Source organism: Heptranchias perlo, unplaced genomic scaffold (assembly GCF_035084215.1).
Source record: "Heptranchias perlo isolate sHepPer1 unplaced genomic scaffold, sHepPer1.hap1 HAP1_SCAFFOLD_49, whole genome shotgun sequence".
Classification (NCBI taxonomy): domain Eukaryota; kingdom Metazoa; phylum Chordata; class Chondrichthyes; order Hexanchiformes; family Hexanchidae; genus Heptranchias; species Heptranchias perlo.
The window spans coordinates 1,718,827-1,737,170 of record NW_027139505.1 but is presented as its reverse complement, the minus strand read 5'-3'; the positions used below and the strand labels follow the sequence as shown (position 1 = coordinate 1,737,170).

Sequence of the window (18,344 nt, the reverse complement as noted above, 5' to 3'; positions counted from 1 at the left end):
AGTGCGGGTTACCCCACTACCAGAGGAGCACGGTCACCTCTGGTGTAAATATAGGTACTACTTGTATCGGAGGATTACGTTAACCTGCAGTGTAAGTGTAGGGTGCCACTAGTGCCGGAGGAGCACGATCACATCCAGTGTAAGTGTAGTTAGGATTACTATCGGAAGAGCACTGTTTCCTTTCGTGCAAGTATAGAGTGCCAGTTTTGCCGGAGGAGCACGTTCACTTCTAATGCTGCAAGACTGGGGTCATCACCAGTTCCGGCAGGATTAAGTTCAGCTCTTCTACTGGATGAGTGGGGACACTGGGAGTGAATCAAGAGTGAATCAAGGTAGCTGCCTCCACAAGTTATGTGGCAATAAGATCAGGAGCAGGACTGAGAGATTCGACTTTCCATTTGTGAAGAATGTTTTAATTGATTGTTTCTTTTTGAAACTGTCCAATACAATTTTAACTTTGTCTTTTAATCTGATGTATCATACAAGAAAACAACTTACCTGAGTCTATTTGTTCAATGACTGTAACTAATATTAATTATGATGTAACCTGATTGACTCCCTGGAGGATTGATGTGTGTATAAATAGAGGGATCCCTTCTCCCGCCTCAGCTATGCTCAAGTCAGAGTATTTCAGCTCCGACAGAATTCATCCATTCTCACAGAAAATGGGGCAACTGACTATTCTACAGATAAAGGAGATTTACTACCCGATTCTCGCAGCCGTCAGTATTCCTGGTGAGCCACTGAAACCTGTTAATCCATGTTGGCTGTCTCACTCTTCATTTCTCATGTTGGATAAGGTAACTTGTTTCCGGGATGTCAACATGACACACGCGCGGCATTGACCGGGATCAACTTGTGAACAGTTGGTCCGTCGTTTCTGCGTTCTCCTTAATCTGATAATTTTAATGATGTTACAATATTATTTGCAGCTTGTACACAAGGATTTTAGTGGATTTCCGGACAGTCTTATCATCCTGTGTAGCGTGAGCGCTGCAACAGCTCATTATCATGTGTGGGTAGCTGGCCCTGGTAATGGCTCCAATCTTAATCCTGTTCTCACACTGCTCCGTGTTAATAATCACACTGAATGGAGTAAAATGCTTTCAACTGGTATCTCCATATACTGCATGCAGTATTTCAAACAGACACTGCAATATTATATCTCTCCTCTCTCTTTCTTACAGCGAACTTGATGACAATTGTGATTCTCTCACGAGGAAACTGCGGCCTTTCCAAGTGTATCTCTGTCTACATGGTGGCCATGGCAACAGCAGATCTACTGGTCATGATCATCAATATAATAGTGTATCATATTTTCAGTTATCACTTCCCACTTTCCTTCCTCTCCCACACTCCCGTGTGTAGGTTCATTCTATATATGACTGTTGTCGCCCTCGATTTGTCTGTTTGGTTCACCGTCTCCTTCACATTTGACCGTTTTATCGCCCTCTGCTGCCAGAAGTTCAAAACGAAGTATTGCACCGAGAGAACTGCGGCCGCGGTGACAACAACGGTCTCTGTTCTCACCTTTTTAAAGGACATCCCCGTTTTGTTTCTATTTGCACCTGAACGAATTGTGAACAAAGTGCAGTGGGGCTGTCGGGTAAGAGAGGCTAGTCTCTCCTCACCTCTAGTTGTTGCATACAGCTGGTTTCACGGCATCTGGCGCGTTTGGCTTCCTTTCACTTTAATTGCCTTGTTTAATTCTTTGACCATCAGACGGATTTTAGTGGCCAGTAGAGCCCGCAGGGGACTCCGGGGTCACAGCAGTGAGAATCAGTGTGATCCAGAGATGCAGAAACGAAGGAAATCCATCATTTTACTCTTCACGATATCCAGCACTTTTATACTATTGTGGCTGACAGATGGCGTGAGTTTTCTAACTGACAGACTGACAAACATCAATCAATACCGAGGCGACCGCACAAACCCAGCATTTATCGCCACCGAAACCGGAGCTATGCTGAAGTTTTTGAGTTCCTGCCCAAACACATGTATTTATGCAGCGACACAAGGGAAATTCAGGGAAGAGCTGAAGAAGCTGCTGCAATCTCCCTGGACACTGATTTTAAGATTGGTTAAAAATGAAAGAAATGCCAGCATCAGAATTCATTTTTAGCACCAATTCCATCTGAGAATGGGGATCTCTCCCCTTACAGCTACATAAAGGTGGTTCTTGTAAAAACTCACAAGTCGGCGACGGTATCTGTTCTTTGTAGCATTTAACGTAAAATTGACCGTGGGTTTCCACAGTTCTTTTTTTGAGTGACTGCTGCCAAATAACAACATTCCCATTAATTATGAAAAGAGATGAAGTGAACCTTAACATTGGAATATAATATTTGATGAACGATTTTAATATCACTGTGCGAAGACGGGAATTCACTTCTACCGTGTAATTGACAGGAAGATCCACCAGTTTTAGGGAAAGATTCGATCGTTTGGAACTCCTGGTGAATTTACATTTTCTCGGAGGTTTGATGAACACGGCGCTTAGACTGGTATCAGCTGCACCGGCCGCTCCATCCCTTCTCCAGTTAATAAGGAGCCGAGCCGCTGTCTCATTTGCAGTCTTGCGAGATTTCACCATTTTTGAATATTAATTGTTGTTACGTCGTTTTACCTGCTTTCTCTGACATTTCGATTAATGAGAAACAGCTGCAGGATGCCCAGCAACATTAAAGTAAAGTTTTACTAAATATAACTTGGGGAATCTGACTGCAATTAACTTGAATTAGCAACCGGGTAAAACAAGTAAAATCATGTAAGATTAAACAATTCATAATAGCATTAATAATAGGAACATTCCAGGCCAGAATCTGCAATTAATACTCTCAGATATTGAGATGGAATAATCCGCTCTGTGTGTTGGTGCACAGACGATAACATGTAATATCCCCTGTCCTTTTATTAACTGGTGTTGTACTGGCATCCCCAGTGCAAGGCTGTGTAATAGGAGTTCAGTCCGGAACCACTTCAGCCCTGGGTTTGAGAGCGTTGATCGATACAAGGCATCAAATAAAGAATTGAGCCAATTAAACAAAATTTTGTCCACTCGCCAGTTTGTGTGCATCGGTTGGTGCTGTTTCCCAATTTATCCTGTAGTGTATGGGATGCAGATTGGAAGATGTCGAGGAGGGGCTGCCCTGGGACTGATTAAATCCAGCGTTCTCACTGCAGGGTGTGTAACTTCATCAGAGGAGATGTCTCTGACTGCTTCCACTGTTCTATTCAGTATACCCGGTTACACATGGAACACAGCCAGCGCTGTATCCGCTCGATCTTCACACACTCTGTGATTGATGGGCATCACGGATTTGATTGATGTCTTGGCTTAAATATATTTTATATTTATTATCTTCCATATCTTTTATTTTAAACAGCCGGTTTCTATTTTTATCACGGTGCCTTCCATCGACTGGATGTATGTAGTTCTCCTGATGAAGTTGTTTTCCGCCCATTGTTGGAATTTCCCGACCAGAACACAAGGGGAGAAGGGGCGGTGGTAGTTCAGGTTACAGCTCTTACATTGCCTGTCTATAATTGGTCAGGGTCAATGAGAAGTACAGCAATCGAGCTCGGAGTTTGATAACGAGTTCACAACAGTTACACGATTCGCCATTGGATGATATCTCTAATCTTCCCGAGTCCTGGTCAGTAATTATCCCTCAACAAACAGAATTAAAACAGATTATTGGGGGTGAAATTGGACACGGGCGGGGACAAAAACCAGGTTGAATTGCATTTGCCGACAGTTATCGGACACGCGCGATATTCTGTTCTAATAAGGTCAATGGACTGAATATCAGACCGAGCGTATAACAGGCGACCGATGGGATCCCGCCCATTTGATGTCCCCGCCAACGCCGAATTTCAGCCTATCTGGACATTTATCGTATTGCTGTTTGTGGGACCTTGCTGTGCGCTTATTAACTTCCACATTTCCTGACATTACAAGAGTGACAACACTTCAAAAGTCCTTCCTAGTCTGTGAGGCGCTTTAGGGCTTCCTGCGGCGGTGAAAGGCGCTTTATCCTTGGAGGGGGTAGACATTAATCTGGGGCAGTAAAGTCACATCGCCACCAATTATAGGCCCACATGTTAAAGGCCCAGTCCAATATTCGGTTCCATCGTCGCCTGTTATAGACAAGGCCTTATATTCGGTCCATTTCAAATAATACTGGAATAGAGAAGAAATATTCCCAAACCATCAGCAATTGTCGGTGAGAAATGTCTCCTTACTTTTTACGCTAAATTTGTTTCTCCGTTTGGACCCGGGACTCACATTCTGCAGCAATTTTACAATCAAGATTCTCAGCCAAGTAGCAAACTCCCAGAATGCAGCAGTTAAGTTTGAGTCTCTCTCACGGGTGCAATACAACTCCTGGAATGTAGCAGTTTCTGAGAACAATTCATTGCGTTTGACTATCAATTCAGTAATGCAGCATAACCCCTCCCCTCACTCCTGTTGAGTCCAGTCAAGTACAGGGCAGGGAAAGCATGTCTGGCAAACAGTAAACTGTGCCGCCCTCTGTGAGTGACCATGCTCTCAATCACAATAATATTAATTGTTTTATAGGCACATTCAAATTTTCCGAGTGCACAAACAACAAGCATTAATTTTAATATAAGGAAAATCTCCCAGGCTCTCTTCCCGGCGTCAGATGCACCCGCTCAATGTTCCGGACTGCACTCAGCCCAGGCGAGGTTTCATGGTCAGATGATAAACACAAAAAGAATCGCCTCCATTTTTAATTGTTTTAATGTTGAGGGAGAGTAGGTTGTACACCATATCTTCCTAACATTAAAACCACAGCATCGTAGTATCATAGTATGGTGCACACAGGAGGAGGCCATTCGGCCCATCGTGCCTGTCCTGGTTCTTTGAAAGAGCTTTCCAATTAGTCCCATCCCCCTGCTCTTTCCCATTTATCACTGCAAATTTTCCCCTCCAAGTATGTTTCCAATTTCCTTTCGAAAGTTACCATTGAATCTGTTTCCACCACCCTTTCAAGCAGTGCATTCTAGATCATCACAACTGGCTGCGGAAAGCCTTTATCTCGTGTCGCCTCTGGATCTTTTGCCGATCACCTTAAATCTGTGTCCTCTGTTTACCTGCCCTTCTGCTTATTTACTCTATCAAAACCCTTCTTGATTTTGAACACGAATATCAAATCTCCTCTTCATCTTCTCCGCTCGACAGGGAGCAACCCCTGCTTCTCCAATCTCTCCACATTACAATCATCCCTCGTAATATTCTAGTTATTATCTTCTGGACAGCCTCGAAGACCTTGATATCTTTCCTAGATTGCGCTGCCCAAAATTGGAAACAATACTCCAGCTGAGGCCTAACCAATGATTTATAAATGGTGAGCATAACTTCCTTGTTTTGTACTTTATGCCTCCATAATAAAGCAAACTTTGAATATGTACACTGCATACCCAAATCCAGATCAACAATAAATATCAAAAAAGCAGTGGTCCTAAAAACACTATAAACTTCCCTCCAGTAAGAAAAACAACCGTTCACCATTTCTCTCCTCTTTTTGTCCCTGAGCTAATCTTGTATCCACGCTGTGACTGTCTCTTTAATCACATGGGCTTCAACTATTCAGAAAAAAATATTCTGTGGTAATTTATCAAATGCCTTTGAAAGTCCACATACAAATCATCAACCGCACTACCCTCATCAAGCCTCTCCGTTACTTCATCAAAGAACTCGATCAGGTTAGTCTAAAACGTTTTTCGTTTAACATATCAAGGCTGACTTTCATTTATTATCCAATATCTTTCCAAGTGCCAATTAATGTTGTCCCTGATTATTGTCTCGAAAATGTTCCCCACTACCAACGCCTGTAATTGCTGAGTTCATCACTCACACCTTTTTTAACAGGTGTGTGACATTTGCAATCAGACAGTCCTCTGCCACCGTCACCATATCTGAGGAGAATTGGAGGATTGTGGCCAGAGCCTGTGCAATTTCCACCCTAACTTCCCTCGGTAACCCAGAATGCATCCCATCTGGACCGGGTCACTTTTATACTTTGAGAACTGCCACTCTTTTAAGTACCTCCTATTTATCTATTTTTATCCTATCCAATATCACTACTGCATCCTCCTTTACTGCTACAATGGCAGCATCCTCTTTCCTAATCAAGACCAATGTGAAATATTCATTTCGCACCTCAGCCATTCACTCTGCCTTCACAAGAAGATCTCCTTTTTTGTCCCTAATCGGTCCCACCCTTCCTTTGACTGCACCTTTTCTATTTCTATGTTTATTGAAGACTTTTGGGTTCCATTTTATGTTAGCCACCTATCTATTCTCATGCTCTCTCTTTGTCAATCTTATTCCCTTTCATAAATCTCCGCTGTATTCAGCCTAATTTTCCACAGCATTATATACTTTAAATTTGTCATAAGCCTCCTTTTTCTGTTTCATTGTAATCTCTATATCTTTAGTCATCCAGGGAGCTCTAATTTTTGATGTCCTTCCTTTCCCCCTCTTGGAAATGTGTGTAGTTTGTGCCCGAACCATCTCCTCCATGAAGGCCTCCCATTGTTCAGTTGTTGTTTTGCGACCAATTTTTGATTCCAATCCACCGGAAATCACGCTCAGTATCCGGAAAGAGCTTCCCTCTCTTTCTCAGATAACAGTACGGAGCAATTATTATAACTCTCTGAAATCATCTCTCAGTAGAATATCTGTGGTGTAGCTCGATGCATGTGTTACCAAAAGAGTGTGGGTGATTATGAGATGCTGGTATGTGAACGGTTCCATGATTCGGATTTACACAATCGGTTCCATTCAATTCATTCAACTTGCTCCTGGCACATCTTGCTGGAGCTGAAAGGTGCGCGAAAAGGCCAAACCAGCTGCTTTGATGGGAAGTTGGATGGTAAGAACCCACAGGGAGTAGAGATCCAAGTACAATTGGATAACCCCTCTGCTGAAAGGGGGCTCATCGACTCATCGCTCCATAAGTTAACACCTGCCACGCACGGAAGGAAGGAGGTTCAATCAATGACACCGTTGATAAAGACGAGGTTCTGTAATCACTGAATGTAGTTATTCAGGCGTGGTCTTGAGCTTTATAGTAAATTGGTTATTCAAAGTTGGTAAATTTAACCTATCATAGGAAGTACTCTTGAACTAATCACACCAATTGATAACCTCAGACTCTGGTCGCTGTTGCAGTTAATGCTCAGCATCCTTTGGTGTTGATTTACTGCGATGCATGGAATTGCCTGTGCAACCGTTGTTATTTAACCTTGTTACGTAACTTTGCCTGTAGTTATTTGCTGCTCAATTGCAACATAATTCTGATGACATGTGTTTATGTTTATTAAGTGTCTGAGCGCCCAAATGTTACTATAAATTGTGATTTATAACTGTTAAACTGTACTTAGTGCATGGCTTTAACCTGGCTTCTTCCTTTATGGATTGGAAAGAAAGAGTTTGAGGATAACCTGATCGATGTTTATTAAATTAATTTCATTTTGATCCCAACTGGGTGAAATGTAAGACAGTTCGAGGAACACATCAGACAATATTCAACCCTACAGCTACCATGGGAGGGAAAACCTCAGACAATCCGCAAGTGAGAAGTTAAAGGAGGCAACCAAGTACTAGCCTGGTGCCTCGGCATATATCTGACAGTGTATAAAAACCCAGCTTTCCAAGGACAGGACATCCACAACTTTCGAAAATACGTGAATTCACAGCACAGGAGATTCCGTGCGTCTGTTACTGTGTATGGGCCACTTCAACACAACACAATGAGAAGTTCTCCGTTCGCACTTCAGTAGAGTGCATCTAACTGGGTGGCCAGCTTTTGATTTGTTAAAAATAGGGACAGGCAACACAGAATATGCCATTAAAATAACTGGTAGGACAAACATAGAATCATAGAAATTTACGGCACAGAAGAAGACCATTCGGCCCTTCGTGCTCTGTGCCAGCCGAAAAAGAGCTATCATGCCCAATACCACTTGCGAGCACTTGGTTCATAGCAGTGTAAGTTATGGGATGCCGAGACAGGGCAGGTAAAGTGATTGAAACTATTTGCTCGGATGGAGGGTAAACGCTGGCAAGGACTGGTTGGGTCGAATGGTCTGTTCCCCTTTTAAAGCATTCCAACATTTGACGATCAGTTAAGATTTTAAGTAAATATCTGGAAGCAAAAATGTCGAACGTCACATTGACGAGTCAAGTTCTTCCTGCCTGTATTATTCGATCACTTATCAAGAGACAGGAGTGCCGTTGCAAAGGGCCAGGAGACAATGGGCAGTCGTGGGGCAGATGTGGAGCCCATCGCTTACAATATTCACACCAAGGTTACAGAAAAAATATGGTTCAAATTACGTATTTTTGAAGCGTCAATCTTTAATTTGAGTGGAAATTTACCAACTGCATTTCCATGGTTACAGAAGGAAATCAGAAATTTGACAAACGCATGCAATGCAGATTGATATAATCCAGGCTCTCCAGAAGAGTCACCGTTCATTTTTTGTTCTTTATTACAGGTGATTATGATTTTCGGGACCGTGTCAATGGTGGTGGCCGCAGTGGAAACAATATATCAAGGGCCCACCTTATTAATTGCCTTCCTGTACACGTTACAATCCTCCCTCCAGAATGATGTGGGCTTTGCTCCTTGGCGAACTCCCTAAATTACCTTGGGAACGATTGCAAATTGACGACACAGCAAGCAGCCTCATATGGCAAGGGCAATTAAATATCCTTCACTAATTGTTGGTTCTTTCTTTCACGACTTGGATCCATGCTATTTCTACTCTTCGCTGTACTGCTTTGGCGACTGTGAAAATACTTTTGGAGCCGATGGCCCTAACCTGCAAGCTAAGGTTGACTCAACTAAATCTGTGAACTGCGAGTCCAGAGAGAAGGCAAGTTCAGAGCCCCAGTCTTCAGGAAGGACCTGTAAACGGACTTGTAGTAATGCTTGGTACAGTGAATTTCAATTCCATATTATAGTTCCTCTGTTAGCTGTCTCTTCTGTATCTGTGACTTATGTAGATTTTTAACATGTAATGCTTAAGGAAATGGTACACGATTATACCAAGCCCAATTCGGGAAGATATTTAGATTGACTAAAATAGAGACAATGTGGGAACATGAAGAACAGTGTACACGCAATTAAAGGGATTGCTTAAAGTAATAAATAGGCAGACATGGGATGCTATATCAGAACAAGGAAAGTCCATGATTTGAACACAAGTAATGCCAGAAGGGTTGGGGATGAAGTTAATATGGTAATCATTCAGAACAACAAAGATTATAAGGAACGGCTGATCACAAAACCAATCACTTGTAGTATCTATGGAGGGTATGCGCGGAAACAGCATTAAAAGGGGTTAACTTTTAGAGAAAACATTGGATCCTAAATTTTATATTAGACAAATAACAGAAAATTTGGAAATCAGTTGGGGATATGAACTGGTGTAAGGTGCGGAGATTTGGATCGGTGCATAACGCCAGGAAGCCTGCATGCAGAGTGGCATTATTTGGACCGATCCCTGTGATAGTGGTAACACCATTGCGATCTCCCTTCACAGCAGAAGACACAAAGCTTAACCAGTAATAGTGAGGAAATTGAAGTAATTAGTGTCAGGAGAGAAAAAGTATTTGAGAAACTACTGGAAATAAAAGCCGATAAATCTCCTGGACCTGATGGCCTACACCCGAGGGTTCCAAAAGTGGTGGGTGCAGAGATAGTGGATTAATTGATTATGATCTTCCAAAAATCCCTGGATTCTTGAACGGTCCCAGTGGATTGGAAGGTAGCAAATGTAACCCCGCTATTCAAGAAAGGAGGGAGAGAGAATACAGGGAACTACAGATCAGTTAGCCTGACATCAGTCGGGAAAATGCTGGAATCTAATATTACGGAAGAGGTTACAGAGCACTTAAAACGTCGTAATATGATTAAGCACAATCATCGTTTTTTTATGAAAGGGAAATCGTGATTGACAACTTTATTAGAGTGTTTTGAGGATGTAACTCGTAGGGTAGATAAAGGGGAACCAGTGGATGTAGTATATTTGGATTTTCAAAAGACATTCGATAAGGTGTCACATAAAGGGATGTTACACAAGGTAAGGGCTCATGGGGTTGGCGGTAACATATTAGCATGGATAGATGATTGGTTAAAGGACAGAATGTGGAGTAGCGATAAACGGGTCCTTTTCATGTTGGCAGTCTGTAACTGGAGGGGTACCACAAGGACCGGTGCTTGGGCCCCAGCTATTTACAATCGATATTAATGACTGGAATGAAGGGACCGAGTGTAACGTATCCACGTTTGCTGATGATACAAAGCTAGGTGGGAAAGTAAGCTGTGAGGAGGATACAAAGAGACTCAAGCGGGGTATAGACACGTTAAGTGAGTGGGCAAGAAGATGGCAGATGGAGTATAATGTGGGGAGATATGAGGTCATTCACTTTGGTAGGACGAATAGAAAAACAGAATATTTTATAAATTGTGAGAAACTATTTAGCGTTGGTGTCCAGAGAGACTTGGGGGTCCTAGTAGGAGAAACACAAAATGTTAGCACACAGGTACAGCAGGCAATTAGGAATACAAACGGCATGTTGGCCTTCATTGCAAGGGGGTTAGAATGCAAGAGTAAGGAAATATTACTATATATTGTAGAAGGCTTTGGTGAGCCCTCACCTGGAGTACTGCATACAGCTTGGCCTCCTTCCCCACTGAGCAATGTACTTGCCTTGGAGGCGGTGCAACGAATTAAATCCTGGAATGAGAGGGTTGTCCTATGAGGAGAGGTTGAGTAAAATGGGTCAATAATGTCAGGACTACAGGATAACATCAACAAGTTCCATCCCACCATCAAACTCACCACGGACGACTCCTCAGAATCGGTTTCTTTCTTGGACACACGAATCTCCATCAAAGACGGGCCCCTCAGCACCTCACACTGCCGCAAGCCCACGGACAACCTCACGATGCTCCACTTTTCCAGCTTCCATCCAAACCACGTCAAAGTGCCATCCCCTATGGACTGGCCCTGCGAATACACAGGATCTGCTCAGACGATGAGGAACGCGATGGACACCGACAGACGCTGAAAGACGCCCTCGGAAGAACGGAATATGACGGTCGACTCGTCGATCGACGGTTCCGACGGGCCTCAGCGAAAAATCGCATTGACCCCCTCAGAAGACAAACACGGGACGCAACCAACAGAGTACCCTTCGTCCAGTACTTCCCCGTTGCGGAGAAACTACGCCTTGTTCTCCGCAGCCTTCAACATGTCATCGATGGCGACGAACACCTCACTAAGGCCATCCCCACGCCTCCACTACTCGCCTTCAATCAGCCACCCAACCTCAAACAGACCATCGTTCGCAGCAAATTACCCAGCATTCAGGAGAACAGCGCCCACCACACCACGCAACCCTGCCACGGCAACCTCTGCAAGACATGCCAGATCATCGACACAGATATCACCATCACACGAGAGGACACCACCCACCAGGTACATGGTTCATACTCCTGTGACTCGGCCAAAGTTTTCCACCTCATACATTGCAGGAAAGGATGCCCCGGAGCATGGCACATTGGCAGAACTATGCAGACACTGCGACAACGGATGAACGGACACCGCACAACAATCGCCAGACAGGAGCGTTCCCTCCCAGTCGGTGAACACTTCAGCAGTCAAGGACATTCAGCCACCGATCTTCGGGGAAGCGTTTTCCAATGCGGCCTTCGAGACACACGACAACGCAAAATCTTCGAGCAGAAATTGATAGCCAAGTTCCGCACCCATGAGGACGGCCTCAACCGGGATCTTGGGTTCATGTCGCACTACACGTAACCCCAGCAGCGAACAAATGTTATCTGTTTTTAATATAACGGGTCATTGACTGTCTTCCTTATCTCTCTCTTTCTTTTTTTGGGGGGGTTTGTATATTCGGTGGCATTTTTAGGTGACACCTTTCTGTCTGCTCACAGTGATTGCCTTGGCAACGGGCAGTAATCACCGGGCATTGTTCTATGATTTTAAAATGCGAAGGATTCGAAAATGTCATTTCCACACCACCTGAGGAAGGGGGAAGTCTCCGAATGCTTGTGGGATTAAATATAAAATTGTTGGACTATAACTTGGTGTTGTAAAATTGTTTGCAATTGAATTACCAAGAGGTAGAAGAGTCCATCAATAATCTTTATGTAATAAGTAAAAACTCAATTTACCAACCGGTAGGAGGGTCAATCAGTAATCTTTTCTAAAAAGTAACAACTGAAATTAACAACAGGTAGGAGGATCCATCACTAAACTTTATATAAAAAGTAAGAATTCAATTTACCAACAGGGAGGAGCGTCCAACACAAATCTTTATAAAAAAAGTTACTTCTGAAATTACCAATATGGAGGAGGGTCCGACAATAAACTTTATACAAAAATTAACCACAAAGATTACCAACAGGTTGGAGGGTCCATCACTAATCTTTATATAAAAAGTAACTACTCAAATTACCAAAAGCTAGGAGTGTCCATCACTAATCTCTGTATATAAAGCATCGACTGAAATTACCAATAGGTAGGAGGGTCCATCATTAATCTTTATATAAAAAGTAACTATTGAAATTACCAAAAGTTCGGAAGGTTCATCACTAATTTGACAAAAAGAGTAACTGCACAATGTAATCTTGTTATGACCTTAGTGTCAGCGAATAACTTCAACTATAGTTTGAAGAAATTACTGACAGAGATTAATCGCTTTTACATTTCCACAGTGTGGAAAGGATATTACAGTGACTGATAGTTTGATTAGTTGCTCTTGCCTGTGTGCACACACAGATGGAGGCACACGCACAAGTGGAGAATTATGATTGTAAAATTGCCGTCAAATCTACAACTTATATATTTGTGGTGTTTTCTGAGATTGTAAGACCCAACAAATAAACCAAAAATAAATGTGCAGCACCTGTTTAAAGTTACACAATTCATAACATTATACATTAGTGTTAATCTTCGTAAAACGGTGTAAAACTCCTCACCTCCTACAGTGCTCATTCGTCAGGTCCTGATACCATGAGAGATATGGTAAATATATCCAAATGGAACCACCAACTAAAACACATCTCCATGAACAGACGGACAATGTCACCACCCATCGAGAGCAGACAAATCACACCCAGCTCCATTTGGGTGTGTAGAAAGATATCAGGTTCATAAAATAACAGAATTTAATATCAAAACTCAACAAATCAAAAATATTAAAAAACACATCTGTGAATAAAATAATACAATAGCGCCAGACTGGGTAAAACTGAGTGAAGGATCATTTAATTCATCACCTCGTTCCATATTGCCCTCCAGAACATTGACTTCCCCAGGAAATGTCTGGTGCTGGCCTGGACCGTAAGTAAATCTTAACAATTAGTGCAGCCAGTGCAGATTCTCGGCCGTCTGGCACTGGGTTGTGGAGATCAGCGGGACACATTGGGTTTTACTGGGCAGCTGTCTGTGCCGCACCTGAGGTGGAGAGTTGATCGTAACAGTCGGAAAATGCTCGATCCTAGAGCTAACAGCTATTGTACTAATGGGAAGGAGGGACTTGATATCACATTTAACAAGGCAACGTTCCTCCCTCTCATTTTTATATTTCAGTCTAACCCTCCTATTAATATACTTATTACAGAGCATCTCAATCTTGGAACGCCTGTCACCACCATGGCTGAAGGTCCAAACAGGGGAGAAGATCCAACATCTTCAACAAGAAAGAGAATAGACACCGGTAGGTTCAGAACAATCTTTAATATATTAATTGTGTCCTGATAAAGTTTCCAGATCATGAACAAGATCCTGTTGCTCAGACAGGAAGAAGAAACCGAGCATATTGTGTGTAGATAAACGAAAGTGAGTGACCATCTACCGGGCCAGTGCAGTCACAGTTGGAGGGATCTCAGGACTGGAACTGTCCAATAGACACCTGATGTTATGGACTGTAAGGCGGATAGAAACAGTGACTCAGTTTGGTCTTCCTGAGTAACAGTGTGAAATCGGGTAGCAGCGGGAGGCAGCCCGAGTGGGAGAGAGGTGAGAGGCAGGTGTGGCACAGGAATCGGAGAGCGAGAGTGGTGCGAGATTCTATAGTCAGGGGAATATACAGACTCTTCATCCGCCGTGAGCAGTTCCAAATGGTAAGTTGCCGCCCTCGTGCCAGAGGGAAGAACTTCCTGGAACAGGTGGGACCATCTCGAGAAAGGAAAGGAGAGCGGAAAATAGTCATGGTCGGAACCAATAACACGGTTAGAATTACGTTTATAAAGGGAAGATTAAAATTTGAGCTTTACACTGAAAAACAACGCCACAGCGTGGTGATCTCCGAATTGTTTTGCACTGGGCACTCACTGAGGACAATATGAGGCAGATGAATGTGTGGCAGCAGGGCTGGTTCAGCAGGGAAGGGTTCATGCTGTTGGGACACTAGGGTGAGTTCAGGAAGAAGGGAAGGGACGGTTACGATCTGAACCAACCAGCATAAACGGTTTGACAGACTGCGTATGTGGAGCAGTGGGAGGGTTTCACCTGATAAGACTGGAGCGTGTGAAATATCCGGATCTGAGACTGGAGAGTGGAAATAATAAAACTGTTGGAGCAGGAACAGAAGATTTATGAAATAGTGAAAAGTTATTAGCAAGAAAAAAGGAAGGAGGTTTTTGAAGTAGTGACAGAAGATGTAACTTGATATCTAAAAAAATCCGAGAACGTGTCAACATTCCAGTGAATTGGAGTTCAGATTGTGTGTTATGTCTGTGAACCTAAAATCATTCCAAACACGTTTGGAAAGTCAAACTCATGAGAGATGTGATCTATCAGACAGGGCTGGATTGGGTGAACTTTTGGGGCGATACAAAATATTTCCTTCAGTTTCTAAAAATGATGGCAGATGTGCAAATGTTGGTTTCAAAGAATCAAAGTATCACAGTATCAAACTATCTACCGTAAAAGTATTCCATACAAAGGTGTCGATACAACATCTTCAGCGAGACTGTGGAGGAGATGGAGCCATATTTCGAGTCAACTGCAGAGAAGGATTTGGCTCTGAATTTAATAGCCGAGGTGGATTCGTCACTGAGCTCAGAGATAACGCTCCCGAAGCTGTTAAAGGAAGTCAGAGAGCAGATAGGAGGGACTCTGACCACAGTTTTTCAAAACTCACAATTTTTGAGAACACAATTGTTAATGAAAATATCCAGGTGGACTTAAAGAGACCGAGTCATGTCTGTGTTAAAACAGGGAGAATGTGGCAATCAGATAACTGGAGACCAATTAGACAACGTCATTTGTGGGCAAACTTCTCGAATTTGTAATTTTACGTCGAATCATTTTAGATTCAGTGAAGGCTGGAACGGATTATCTGTCGACATTTGACATTGTAGTTGACAAATTTGATACAGCCTTATTGAGACGTGACTATATAGATCAATGGATTGTAACACATGCGGTATATATGGGTTTTCAGAAGGTATTTGATAACGTGGCTCACAGGAGGCGGCACCCGTTTGGTGTAAGAGGAAATGTAACCGTCCGGATGGAAGGTCGATAATGTGTTTAGTTTTCTCCATTGTTGTTCACAGACCGAACACTGCGATCACTGAGGTCTTGACAAAGTATGACGGTTACCAACTGTTCCAGTTGACGAAATTCTACCGGGACAGTCTGGAACAGGCAGTTGAAGGAGGGGAGGACGGAATCAACTCCTTCTCCACTCACGAGAGGCATTTCAGTGGACAAGAACATCGGGTAAGTGGGAGGAGAACGGGATGAGTTCGAATTATTTAAACATCACAGAACTATCTGGATATCAGAACTTAGAATCATAGAAGGTAACAGAAGAGCAACAGGCCAAACGGTAATGAAATGGATCAAACTGCAATTGTAGTGAATCTGAAACAATGTCTGTACAAAGGACAGGGTAATGGTTCGGATACAACTCTTGAGTGGACCGAAAACAAAGTGAAACCGTTTTAGTGGAACTGGGAAAAGGGCAGATCGGAGGCGACAAAGGGGATTCAGAGGGAATTTCATGAGTTGACTGAACTGGAATGTACTTCAGGAAATTAACTAACTTAGAGGTGACAAAAATTCCCTGCGGAGTAAATGAGAGACATTTCAAGAACAAAAATGTTAAAATGGTTAAAATGTCTAAGATTCGAACAGGGAAACGAACCAAACAAACTGTGGAGAGCGCGAAACCGAGGCCGTGGAGGGTTTTGTTCTCCCCCATTCATCACCGAGGGTTAATTCTGCCTTCAGCGGACTCACAATCCGGGCAGTCGAACTTGCGGTGGAGCGTCACTCCCCGGGAGAGCACTTTAGGAAATTGCATGCCATCAGCCCATAAAATTCTGTCAATTACTTTTAATGGAATCGAGGTAAATAGAATTGAAAATGTGGCAGGGTTGGAATGCACGGTCGATCTGACACCACCTGCTGAAGGTGGAAATCTCGGCAACCGAGTAACAGAGTCATGGTAAAGAGGAGCAGGAGTAGGCCATTCGGCCCTTGGAGCCTGCTCCGCCATTCAAATGATCATGGCTGGTCCATTATCTCAATACCATATTCCCGCTTGTAGAAGTTTTTACAATCCGCTTTTATGTTCCTTGTAAGTACTCTCTCATAATCTATTTTTCCCTCTTAATCAATGTCTTGGCTCGATTTTGCTCAATTCTAAACAGCTCCCAATCCTCAGGCTTGTTACATTTTCTGGCAAATTCATATGACTCCTCTTTGGATCTCATCCTATCCTTATTTTCGTTATTATCCATGGTTGGGCCTCTTTTCCTTTTGTGTTTTTGTGCCAGAATGGAATGTATAACTGTTGCAATTCATGCATTCGTTCCTTAAATGTTAGCCATTGCCTATCCACCGTCATGCATTTTAATGAAGGTCCCCAATCTGTCATAGCCAACTCACTCATCATACCTTCGTGGTTTCCTTTGTTTCGGATTGCTCTACTTCACTTTCTATCTTCATGAAGAATTCTATCATGTTACGGTCACTCTTCCCTAAAGCACCCCGCACAACAAAGATTATTAATTCACCGCATCGCAATGCACCATGCCTAATCTGGGATACCTTGTTCGCGAATTGCCTCCTCAACATACGAGTCTAAAAAACCATCTCGCACACAATCGAGGAATTAATGCTCCAAAGTATTATTGCTAATTTGGTTTGGCCAGTATATATGTAGATGAAAGTCACCCATGATTAAGTGGAGATTGGGGGATATGGCGCAAAGATATCTATAGGTGCTTGAGGGATAACAGAGGTGGTTTTGGATTGAGGGATTTTTTTTGAATGTGGGTAGGAGGGGTTGAGTGGCATGGGGAGAAGTTGTGTAGGTGGGGATTGAGGGATATGGGTAGAATGTGGGTAGGTGGGGATTGGGTTCGTTGGGTGCGTTTGAGTGATCTATGAGATGGTGCATACGTGCGTTTGTGGGGGTTGAGGACTATGCTGAGAAGTTGCGCAGGTGGGATTGAGGGATGTGGGGCAATGGTGCGCCGTGTTGCTTGAGGGATATGGGGATGTGTTTCGTTGGGATTGACCGACATGGTGAGAAGTTGGGTAGACGGGATTGAGAGATATGGTGAGAAGTTGGATAGGTGGGATTGAGGAATAAGGAGGTAATGAAGGTAGGTGGGGATTGAATGAAATGTTGTGAAGTTGGGTAAGTGGGCTTGAGAGATATGGTGAGAAATTGGTTAGGTGGGGATTGAGAGCTAAGGGGAGAAGGTTGGTAGGTGGGGATTGAGGGATAAGTGGGGAAGGTGGGTAGTTGTGATTTGAAGGATGTTGTGTGAAGGTGAGTAGGTGGCATTGAGGGATATGCATAGAAGGTGCTTAGGTGGCGATTGAGTGATATGTGGGGAAGGTGGGTCTGTGGGGATTGAGGGATATTGTGAGAATATGGATAGATGGGGTTGAGTCATGTGGCGAGAACGTGTACATGTGGCTGGGTGCGACTGAGGGATATGGTGAGAGTTTGGGCAGGTGAGGTTTGAGGGATATGGGGAGGTGGATTGGAGGGATTGAGGAATCTGGTCAGACGATGGTAGGTGTGGATTGAGGAATATGGGGAGAAGATAGGTAGGTGTGAGTGAGGGTGATGAGGAGAAGGTCGTTAGTTTGGGATTGAGAGATATAGTGGGAAGGTGTGTGGATGGGGATTGATGGATGTTTTGAGAATATGGGTAGGTGGGTTGGAGTGTCATGGGGAGAAGGTGTGTAGCTGTGTTTTGAGCGACATGGTGTGGTGGTTAGATGGTATTTAGGGATATGGTGAG

General features: G+C 43.3%; 1 protein-coding gene across 1 annotated transcript; it reads left to right on the top strand.

The window, feature by feature from the left end:
• The first annotated feature begins 665 nt into the window (after positions 1 to 665).
• Positions 666 to 2,122, top strand: LOC137313876 (probable G-protein coupled receptor 139). The gene is made up of 2 exons (XM_067979612.1): positions 666 to 735; positions 1,188 to 2,122. Exons 1-2 carry the CDS (start codon positions 666 to 668, stop codon positions 2,120 to 2,122), a joined length of 1,005 nt encoding a protein of 334 aa, XP_067835713.1.
• Positions 2,123 to 18,344: the final 16,222 nt, after the last annotated feature.

Excerpts from the sequence above, each read along its gene's own strand:
- LOC137313876 (XM_067979612.1), top strand. The coding sequence starts at position 666 with ATGGGGCAACTGACTATTCTACAGATAAAGGAGATTTACTACCCGATT. Across the intron at positions 736-1,187 it reads CGCAGCCGTCAGTATTCCTG|CGAACTTGATGACAATTGTG; the intron begins GTGAGCCACTGA and ends TCTTTCTTACAG.